The sequence below is a fragment of the Anomaloglossus baeobatrachus genome, chromosome 3 (genome assembly GCF_048569485.1).
Source record: "Anomaloglossus baeobatrachus isolate aAnoBae1 chromosome 3, aAnoBae1.hap1, whole genome shotgun sequence".
NCBI lineage: Eukaryota > Metazoa > Chordata > Amphibia > Anura > Aromobatidae > Anomaloglossus > Anomaloglossus baeobatrachus.
This window is the reverse complement of record NC_134355.1, coordinates 38,678,503-38,690,165: the sequence shown is the minus strand read 5'-3', so window position 1 is coordinate 38,690,165 and position 11,663 is coordinate 38,678,503. Positions and strand designations below refer to the sequence as shown.

At 50.9% G+C, this 11,663-nt stretch overlaps 1 protein-coding gene across 1 annotated transcript in view; it reads right to left on the bottom strand.

The window, feature by feature from the left end:
* Positions 1 to 11,663, bottom strand: part of USH2A (usherin) — a 1,098,211-nt gene that overhangs the window by 58,418 nt on the left and 1,028,130 nt on the right. Inside the window, exon 61 of the mRNA XM_075339131.1 lies at positions 3,709 to 3,933. Within this exon, the coding sequence (XP_075195246.1) occupies positions 3,709 to 3,933 (225 nt within the window). The remainder of the gene's footprint in view (positions 1 to 3,708; positions 3,934 to 11,663) is intronic.

Sequence of the window (11,663 nt, the reverse complement as noted above, 5' to 3'; positions counted from 1 at the left end):
CTGTTGATACCCTGGGGCTGCCCTTTCAGCTACCTACCAGCATGTGTGTCTCTCGCCACCTCTTGTGGCTTTAGAGAAGTCTCGGTAGCCATTCTAGTTCAGGCCGGTGATCGGTACCTTTGGTCCAGTGGATCCACTAACCCCTTGTTCACCGCACGAGCATAACACTTAGTCATGGTTAGGTTCTCCCAGTCCTGCACAGCATATTGTAACTTGCACTTATTTGTCAAATCAAGAGGTTGCCATTAGCAAACATCCCATTTCTAGACTAGAGGTGACCATTCAGTGTAGACATTTAGATGGGAGCATATGGATATGAGATATATATATATATATATATATATATATATATATATATATATATATATATACACAGTGCCTACAAGTAGTATTCAACCCCCTGCAGATTTAGCAGGTTTACACATTCGGAATTAACTTGGCATTGTGACATTTGGACTGTAGATCAGCCTGGAAGTGTGAAATGCACTGCAGCAAAAAGGAATGTTATTTCTTTTTTTTTTTAAATTGTGAAAAGTTTATTCAGAGGGTCATTTATTATTCAACCCCTCAAATCACCAGAATTCTGTTTGGTTCCCCTAAAGTATTAAGAAGTATTTCAGGCACAAATAACAATGAGCTTCACATGTTTGGATTAATTATCTCTTTTTCCAGCCTTTTCTGACTAATTAAGACCCTCCCCAAACTTGTGAACAGCACTCATACTTGGTCAACATGGGAAAGACAAAGGAGCATTCCAAGGCCATCAGAGACAAGATCGTGGAGGGTCACAAGGCTGGCAAGGTGTACAAAACCCTTTCCAAGGAGTTGGGCCTACCTGTCTCCACTGTTGGGAGCATCATCCGGAAGTGGAAGGCTTATGGAACTACTGTTAGCCTTCCACGGCCTGGACAGCCTTTGAAAGTTTCCACCCGTGCCAAGGCCAGGCTTGTCCGAAGAGTCAAGGATAACCCAAGGACAACAAGGAAGGAGCTCCGGGAAGATCTCATGGCAGTGGGGACATTGGTTTCAGTCAATACCATAAGTAACGTACTCCACCGCAATGGTCTCCGTTCCAGACGAGCCCGTAAGGTACCTTTACTTTCAAAGCGTCATGTCAAGGCTTGTCTACAGTTTGCTCATGATCACTTGGAGGACTCTGAGACAGACTGATTCAAGGTTCTCTGGTCTGATGAGACCAAGATCGAGATCTTTGGTGCCAACCACACACGTGACGTTTGGAGACTGGATGGCACTGCATACGACCCCAAGAATACCATCCCTACATTCAAGCATGATGGTGGCAGCATCATGCTGTGGGGCTGTTTCTCAGCCAAGGGGCCTGGCCATCTGGTCCGTATCCATGGGAAGATGGATAGCACGGCCTACCTGGAGATTTTGGCCAAGAACCTCCGCTCCTCCATCAAGGATCTTAAGATGGGTCGTCATTTCATCTTCCAACAAGACAACGACCCAAAGCACACAGCCAAGAAAACCAAGGCCTGGTTCAAGAGGGAAAAAATCTTAACCCAATAGAAAACTTGTGGAAGGAGCTCAAGATTAAAGTCCACATGAGACACCCAAAGAACCTAGATAACTTGGAGAAGATCTGCATGGAGGAGTGGCCCAAGATAACTCCAGAGACCTGTGCCGGCCTGATCAGGTCTTATAAAAGACGATTATTAGCTGTAATTGCAAACAAGGGTTATTCCACAAAATATTAAACCTAGGGGTTGAATAATAATTGACCCACACTTTTATGTTGAAAATGTATTAAAATTTAACTGAGCAACATAACTTGTTGGTTTGTAAGATTTATGCATCTGTTAATAAATCCTGCTCTTGTTTGAAGTTTGCAGGCTCTAACTTATTTGCATCTTATCAAACCTGCTAAATCTGCAGGGGGTTGAAGACTACTTGTAGGCACTGTATATATACAGTTAGGTCCAGAAATATTTGGACAGTGACACAATTTTCGCGAGTTGGGCTCTGCATGCCACCACATTGGATTTGAAATGAAACCTCTACAACAGAATTCAAGTGCAGATTGTAACGTTTAATTTGAAGGTTTGAACAAAAATATCTGATAGAAATTGTAGGAATTGTACACATTTCTTTACAAACACTCCACATTTTAGGAGGTCAATAGTAATTGGACAAATAAACCAAACCCAAACAAAATATTTTTATTTTCAATATTTTGTTGCGAATCCTTTGGAGGCAATCACTGCCTTAAGTCTGGAACCCATGGACATCACCAAACGCTGGGTTTCCTCCTTCTTAATGCTTTGCCAGGCCTTTACAGCCGCAGCCTTCAGGTCTTGCTTGTTTGTGGGTCTTTCCGTCTTAAGTCTGGATTTGAGCAAGTGAAATGCATGCTCAATTGGGTGATTGACTTGGCCATTGCAGAATGTTCCACTTTTTTGCACTCATGAACTCCTGGGTAGCTTTGGCTGTATGCTTGGGGTCATTGTCCATCTGTACTATGAAGCGCCGTCCGATCAACTTTGCGGCATTTGGCAGAATCTGGGCTGAAAGTATATCCCGGTACACTTCAGAATTCATCCGGCTACTCTTGTCTGCTGTTATGTCATCAATAAACACAAGTGACCCAGTGCCATTGAAAGCCATGCATGCCCATGCCATCACGTTGCCTCCACCATGTTTTACAGAGGATGTGGTGTGCCTTGGATCATGTGCCGTTCCCTTTCTTCTCCAAACTTTTTTCTTCCCATCATTCTGGTACAGGTTGATCTTTGTCTCATCTGTCCATAGAATACTTTTCCAGAACTGAGCTGGCTTCATGAGGTGTTTTTCAGCAAATTTAACTCTGGCTTGTCTATTTTTGGAATTGATGAATGGTTTGCATCTAGATGTAAACCCTTTGTATTTACTTTCATGGAGTCTTCTCTTTACAGTTGACTTAGAGACAGATACACCTACTTCACTGAGAGTGTTCTGGACTTCAGTTGATGTTGTGAACGGGTTCTTCTTCACCAAAGAAAGTATGCGGCGATCATCCACCACTGTTGTCATCCGTGGACGCCCAGGCCTTTTTGAGTTCCCAAGCTCACCAGTCAATTCCTTTTTTCTCAGAATGTACCCGACTGTTGATTTTGCTACTCCAAGCATGTCTGCTATCTCTCTGATGGATTTTTTCTTCTTTTTCAGCCTCAGGATGTTCTGCTTCACCTCAATTGAAAGTTCCTTAGACCGCATGTTGTCTGGTCACAGCAACAGCTTCCAAATGCAAAACCACACACCTGTAATCAACCCCAGACCTTTTAACTACTTCATTGATTACAGGTTAACGAGGGAGACGCCTTCAGAGTTAATTGCAGCCCTTAGAGTCCCTTGACCAATTACTTTTGGTCCCTTGAAAAAGAGGAGGCTATGCATTACAGAGCTATGATTCCTAAACCCTTTCTCCGATTTGGATGTGAAAACTCTCATATTGCAGCTGGGGGTGTGCACTTTCAGCCCATATTATATATATAATTGTATTTCTGAACATGTTTTTGTAAACAGCTAAAATAACAAAACTTGTGTCACTGTCCAAATATTTCTGGACCTAACTGTATATATATATATATATCAGAGGATAATTAATTGGCTAAAATATCAATTGGCCGCATCTCCCCTCCTCCTAAAAGAGAATGACCAATGTCCTCATGTATATTACATCATTGTTGGATTGTACCAAACGCTCACCATCAATACTCCATTTGTTCTCGCTGGCTGAAGCCAGTTGAGGAGCAATGCTCTGCCATTGTCTGTCTTGTCCACGGTGAAGTTAATGGCGCTTGGTGCAGCCTCCCAGGTCTTTATGGAGATCCATTTACTATACACGGTCCCAGCGCTATTGGAGGCCCCGATACAGATGTGGTATTTGGAAAACGGACGTAATCCAAACACCTTGGTCTCTGAGGTATTTCCCTTAAAAGAAACAGAACATGAGTAAATGACAGGATATCGACTGGTGAAGGAAATAGGCAACATCTGGTTCAAAATAAGATCATAAGAAGGCATAAATGGGGTCAGTAGGTTTGTGGTAGGTAGTTTTTTACGCCTCTAAATCTCACCCAAATCTTAGGGTAAATCCACTTGTGGCAGATTTTACACTTCCACAGCTAATCAAGAATTTCAGGCATACCAAATGTACAGCCAGTACATCTACACAAGGGCCAGTGGGGCTCAATCACACTGCAGGTTACTTAGACATTGCCAAGGCTATTCCACATTCTCACATGTATTCTATGCATATGAAGTGATGAGCCAGGGAGGCCTCTGGCTGTGTAGTCGTGACCTCAGTGATTTCAAGGCACAACCCTGGCTCCACCACTCCTTCAATGTTGGGGACTGACTTGGTGAGACAATGTGGGTCAGTATCTTCGTCGGAAGGTGCACAAACAGTCCTCAGGCAGAAGTTGATGCCAATAAAAGTTAACATTTATTTTGCACAGATACAATCCGGTCAGCAGAATTCGGCAATTTCTGTGGAGCTGGGGACAACCTGCCCAAACGCGCCCTCTAGTGGGGATATGCCCTGGGTACTCCGCTTCTCCGGGCTCCCACTCCTAGGTCAAGCACACACCGGACCCACACCAGCGGAATCAGACCTTGAGGTTGCGTACTCCTCCGTTACTCCGGTGTCCCCTGATGTTCCGCTCAAACACACTGCCACCGATGGTCACACACTGCTGTCCCGGATCCGACTACTTTCCACACACACAGCCCTTCCCTAGACATCCAGCCGACTCCTCCTTCCCCGGTGGCAACAGCCGTCCCACCCGGCCACTAGGGGGTGCCCTAACACAACATACAATAATAATAAAAATCAACATTTTTAATAATTACAATTCCGGGTAAACTATGCTGGTACTAGTAGGGGGTAGGCTCACCCACTACATGCCTCCCCTCTTAAAATCCGAGCCTCCCGGCACGGCTCTTCTTTAAAACACACATAACGTACATAAAAACCTTTAGTCTCCTTCACAACGCAGAGGCACCAGTTCAGCGGCGCTCCCGACCTTTAGGTGGCGCCCGGAGACGCAGCAGCGCTCCCGGTCTTAGATGGCGCCCGGAGGCTCAACAGCGCTCCCGGTCTTAGATGGCGCCCAGAGGCTCAGCAGCGCTCCCGGTCTTTCGATGGCTCCGGCGCCGCTCCTGTTGCTCCTCCCACTCCAGCTCCTCCTGCCACTGGGCCGCTTCCCGGGCGGTCGGCATCCGATTAACGGCAACGGCAAACAGGCCGCGACTTCCTGCGTCCGGCAAGAATTGGACTTTCTCGCCCGGCCAAAGTGTATGGAGTCGCTTGGGCAGCCCCTCCACATCCAGATGGACTCTATTATAGAAGTAGTCGTCCATGACACCTTTTTGGGCCGCGTGGAACCTCCCGGTCCAATCGGCAGGTCCACAAGGGAGGCTTCACTTGCAGCCGCAAACTTAGGCCGCCCTCGGCCTAGACTGACCAGAGCCATGGTGGTAGCAAGCTCTTCCGGTTGTCCCGACATCTCCATATCTGTCTCTGTTGGCTGTATGACCAATGGCGACTGTGTCAAAGTTGAGACTGAGGGAAGAGGAGGCGGACCTTCGTTTCCCGCTCTTAAACAGAATCCTCCCCCAGCCTCATACATCCTCTTGACTCCTCCGCGGCGGTACTTCTTTTTCTTCCGAACACCGCCCACTTCGTATCTTTTCTTCAATGCCCTGGAACTGGCGCCTCCCCTCTTTGGGCGGAGTACTCTGTACCTCTTCCTTGGTACCGGCCAGCCCCAGGCTCTTCTTTCGGCGCCAACTTTTCGCGCCTTTTCTTCCACTTCACAGATAACGGCCCTCTTGCCACCATCTTGTACCCGGTCCAACGCTACGGGCACTGTGTTCTCTTCCCACCAGGGGACTGGAAATCTTCCCTCGTAGTCGGGATCCTGTGTCCCAGGCACGACCTGATCTCCAGTTTCTTGGGTCCCTGGCAGGGGACTCGCATCCTGCCGACTACGCCACATGAAGTGATGAGCCAGGGAGGCCTCTGGCTGTGTAGTCGTGACCTCAGTGATTTCAAGGCACAACCCTGGCTCCACCACTCCTTCAATGTTGGGGACTGACTTGGTGAGACAATGTGGGTCAGTATCTTCGTCGGAAGGTGCACAAACAGTCCTCAGGCAGAAGTTGATGCCAATAAAAGTTAACATTTATTTTGCACAGATACAATCCGGTCAGCAGAATTCGGCAATTTCTGTGGAGCTGGGGACAACCTGCCCAAACGCGCCCTCTAGTGGGGATATGCCCTGGGTACTCCGCTTCTCCGGGCTCCCACTCCTGGGTCAAGCACACACCGGACCCACACCAGCGGAATCAGACCTTGAGGTTGCGTACTCCTCCGTTACTCCGGTGTCCCCTGATGTTCCGCTCAAACACACTGCCACCGATGGTCACACACTGCTGTCCCGGATCCGACTACTTTCCACACACACAGCCCTTCCCTAGACATCCAGCCGACTCCTCCTTCCCCGGTGGCAACAGCCGTCCCACCCGGCCACTAGGGGGTGCCCTAACACAACATACAATAATAATAAAAATCAACATTTTTAATAATTACAATTCCGGGTAAACTATGCTGGTACTAGTAGGGGGTAGGCTCACCCACTACACATATATTTACAGTTAATTATTTTTTTTTTAAATGTGGTTCATCTCAGGATTGAAACTCACAGGGAGGAACTTTAACAATGAGCCACAGGCTGCATTGCTAAATATAGCAAAAATATTTTTTCTGTCTAAAGAATTAAATGATATTCTTCTTCTTTGCATGCACATTGTACTGGTACATAGAGATTCATCTGTAGCGCCCGGTACCGGCGAGGCACCCCCACATGTCTCCGCTCCCCTGCCATTCTCCTCACCAGTCCGGCAGTCCCAGGCGTCCCGTTCCTGCCCTGGGGCCTGCTGCAGCCTCTTCCTGCTTCCAGTTCACACACAGGCCTTCTGTGAGTGTCCAAAGGAGACGTGTGCAGCCACACCCCCTTTCTTAAAGGGCTGGCATCATATTACCCGGAAGTGACCTTTGAGGTCCCCAATCTCCCTGTAGGTATTTAAGGCACTCCGTCCTTAGGCAATGTTGCTCAGGCACCTCCCCTATCTGTAGTGCGTCCCTAGTTCAGGTCCCATACCTGTCACTGTGTCCAGTCCCGCATTCTCCTGTCTTAGTATCAGTTTCCTGTACCTGATAATCTGTGTCTCTATCCAGAGCCTGCTTTTTTCCTCCACCTCCGTGCTGCCACGTCTGAGTCACCATCTCCATGCTGCCATGTCTGAGTCACCACCTCCGTGCTACCACGTCTGAGTCACCACCTCCATGCTACCATGTCTGATTTGCCACCTTCGTGTTGCCATGTCCTAAGCACATCTGTGACTCCCTGGGCAAGCCAGGGGTCACAGGTCACAACATCACATGCACCCCACATTCCCGGCAGGTACACCTAGGCTAACCTAAAATCCTTGTTCCCTTCCTCCAGGGGCTGATGTCCACACCAGGGGGTGGGCCAGGTGGTTGGCTCCGCCCACCGAGGAGTTCACAGCCCTGGAGGCGGGAAAACCAGGCAGATCAGAGAGAGTTGAAGTGGAAGTCAGACTAGAGTCTGAGAAGCAGATGAGTTTAGAGGAGTGAAGTAGAAGGAAGTGGTAAAGGAGGACAGTAAGAGTGGCGACAGAAAAGGAACAGTTAAGAAAGCCTGAAGTTGGTCCGGGTGTGTGCTCCGGACTGAGACAGCAAGGTCAGCAGACGGCGGTGATAGTCTGCAGGGGGACTGCTTGGAGGTTGCCGGAAGGACCGCGGACGGGTGGTGACCCGACGGTACCGGAGCGGTATACGAAGAACAGTCAGCACCAGGGCAGGGGCCTTTCGGATCCCGGCAAGGCTAGGAGTCGCCATAATTTGCCAAATCCGTCAGTGAAGGGGACCTCTGTCTCCTAACAACCAAGTCCCGATTGAAGGCAACAGTCCGACCGTTAAGGGGAGACACCGCCACCGCCAAGGCACCAGTTTCCCAGGGCCAGCGCCTGCGGGCAAGAGAGGGGCTCCTCCGGCTCATGTCCAGGTCGGGAAGCGGGTAACCGGTGGGAACCCATCGCTACCAAAAGACTTTACATAGGTGCAGGGAAGAGGCCGTCACCGCTAACTGCAGGGAACAGCAGCACCGTAACCGTCCGAGGGACCCGTCCAACCAGCCGTTTGTTTACCGAGAACTGTGTCGTGTTTACTGGCTGAGTGAGTACCTCCGTGCCGTGCGGCACAGCGCTGCCCCTGCGCCCCTGCACCTCCACAGGCCCCATACCCGCCTGTCCACCATACCAACCCCATCACTGGGCCCCGGGACCACCAAACCCCCTACCCACGGAGGGGCAAATCAACAACTGGCTGCTCCATACCATCACTCCCGGGCTCCCCATACAGAGCAGCGGTGGTGTCCACTTAATCACCACAACCGTGGGTGGCGTCACGGACAATAAACTATCCCAAAACCCAATCCCCTTTCACTCACGGGCGAGGAGCGCCGCTCGAGTCTCCGGGATCCGGCCCATCGCTCGAGCCACCGAGCAGCAGCAGCAGGCCGCAGCAGCTGCAGCGGCAGCCGGACCCGAGCAGTGGGAGAGCGCGGCGTCCCCTCCTCCGCCCGCGACACATCCATACCGGATTTTAGAGATTTTTTAGTCTGTCTGAGCCGACCCCACTGGTCCTGTCTGCTGTGCATTTAGGCCCCCTCGGGCTGCGCCTGACAATCTCTGTATAGGTGATCGAGGTTAGCTCCTCCAGGGGAGTCTGGTGTATGGACCAGTGAGTCCACTCCCGGAAGCTCGCCATCGTTCGGCGACCACAACAACAACTCTATATACCAGTACATTTTTATATACTTGTATACCAGAACATTTTTATATAGCTGTACATCTCTATCTACCAGTATATTAGAAGTAAAAAACACTTACAATAATAAAATTTTATTAATAATAAACACCCCAAATCATTAGATAACATGAATATATTTGGTAATCCTGTAATTGTACCAATCCGAAAATAACAGCGAACAGATAATGTATAGTGGACGGTAAATGGAGCGCAAAATGGTGTGATCGTTTTTTTTCTACATAAAATCTATTAAAAAGTTAACCCCAATATAACTCTTACATACGACCTTAAAAAACTACAGCTCATAGTACAAAAAAAAACTTCATAAAAATAAAAAGGCTTGGCTGTTACAAGTATGGCCAAAATAAAAAATTGTCTTGTTGTCTGAACACGTACACCACAAAAACACGTACGCCACGGGGGCCCACTCGGCAGATTAGCAGAGTTCCGGGGGCCGCAGTTCTCAGCCGCACGTTCCTGGCTGTCAGCTCTGCACTTGCTCCCACAGCATTCAGCTGCGTTGTGTGTCTGTACATAGAAGTTCGGCTGTGTTCGGAGCTAGTGTACCGCCCCGCGGCCTCCACTGCGGCCGACGAGCTGCTCGGATCCGTGCTTGCGTTCTACGGGTGGTGGCTCGAGCCTCTCACGGACCCGTGTGTCACGTCGCTCTGCAAGGGGGTTGGCGTTAAACACGGGGGAATGCGGGCATTTGGTTTTGGGGTGATTGAACGTGACGCCACCCACGGGTTGTGGTGATGGTGGACACCACCGCTGCGGTGAAAGTACGGGGACTCCCGGGAGCAGTGTGGTGGCACAGCTAGGTGTTGACCCCTCCGTGGGTAGGGGGTGTTGGTCCCGGGGCCCGGTGGTGCGAGGGCTGGGGTGCAGGGTGCAGTGTTGCGGTGCAGCGCGGTGCGGTGCCTGATGGCACTGTTGTACTCACGATTAAACCACACAGAGTCACTGGTAAACCAAACGAAAGTATGAACGGGGCCCGCCGCCGTCTGCAGCTTCCTAGTCGGGTTGGCAATGTCCACCTTTCTCCTGCACCTATGTGTAGTTTGACCACTGTGCCTGAGCACTGGTAGTCCGCTCCCCGGCATGTAGATGTCGGAGGAGCTCCTTTGCCCACAGGCGCTGGCTCTTGGATCTCTGGCCTTTGGCGGTGGCTACTATACGGACGGGTTGGGCTGTTGCCGTCAAACGGGACTTTGGTGGGAATGAACCCCTGAGGTCCAGACCGCAATCAGTTAATTCGACTATGGTGGTGGCATATAGTCTAGTTCGGGGTCTGAGTACCCTGCCTGGTGCTCCGGTATCCAGTTAGCTCCCCGGTTCGGTTCCAGCGGGCCACTACCCTGTCCCGGTCCCTTACGGTTCCGCTGGTCGTGTTCCCGGTCGCCTGCAGGTGGCCACTGCCGTCTGCCTGCCTGACTGTTCTGGACCAACTCTCCACTCCACTGTCCTGCACTCCTTGAACTCGCTGCTTGAACTGTTTGTGTTTTCCTGCCTCAGGCCAGCAGACTCCTGGGGGGGGGGCATGTCTTTCTGCCTGACTCTGCCCACCTGGTGTGCCTGTCTGACACTGAGGGAGGCAATCAGGTCTTTGTGGTTGACTGATGTTACCTTTCTAGTGTGGGGGTGTATGTGGTGATGCTGTGACCTGTGGCCCCTGTGTCCAGGGCGTCACACTAGCATGCCGTTCACTCCTGTCCCAAAGATAATGAGAGAGAGGAACCGCGGCGCTGCATCGCCAGGAAGCAGGCACAGAGACCGGACTACGGCCACCACCGTGACATCCCCCAAAAGAGACACTGCCTGGGACTGCATACCCCATATCCCTGGGTGCTACAACCCTTTTTCCTGGCATCACGAACAGGATTGAACTGGACCCAGTCAAATCTGGTGACGTGTGCCTTAAAGATTGTACTTTATGGACTGTACTTTACTGTTTGCAAACTTGCCGCCATTTTGCTGTGAAAAGCAACTGTGCTACAGCAGAGCAAAAGGCTCGAAAAGAAACCCCGCCCACGGCTCCTGTAAATGCAGGCGGAAGGGGGCAGTAACCTGACCCGGAAGTTCCCGAGATGCTCCAGTTCCGCAAGCGTGGTGAAGGAAAACCCGCGGGGCTGCTGTAGAAAGCCTCCAAGACTGCTCCAGGCAACATGTCTTCTCCAGGGGATTGTGCCAGTGCCCCCAGATTACCGAGGGACCTGGACCGTGGAGAGGCTTGAGGTGGAGGCCCAGCGGCTGTGCTGAACTCTGCGCGTGGAACACCTGCAGTGAGTAGAGGAGTGGAAGGCGTAGATGATGGTGGCAACCATGTGGGCCCTAGAGAGAGGAGCGCCGCTTGACCAGGCTGCACCAGCCCAGGCACCGGGATCCATCCTCGACCATGCTGCAGCACCGCCAGAGCCAGAGAGACCAGAAGCGGTTGCATCACATTCTCCGCTGGAGAGGGACAAAGTGTTGCTAGCTTCCCCTGCCAGACCAGAAGCGGTCACACCACGTTCTCCGCTGGAGAAGGAGCAAACACCATCTGCACCAGTGGTGATTGCCCAGCCTACTGAGTCATCGGGAGCCGCGGAGGAGGCTGCCGCTGGCAGTGACAACCATCCACAGGTACTGTGCCCAGTCGCTGTCGGGGCTGCAGCAGCGAGCTACCATGATTCAGGTAGCGAGAAAACAGCGGTCGTCACCTGGGAGTGGGCCCGTGTCGATGAGGACACCTGTGGAGGCTGCCAGACTACCATCACCCAGTTGG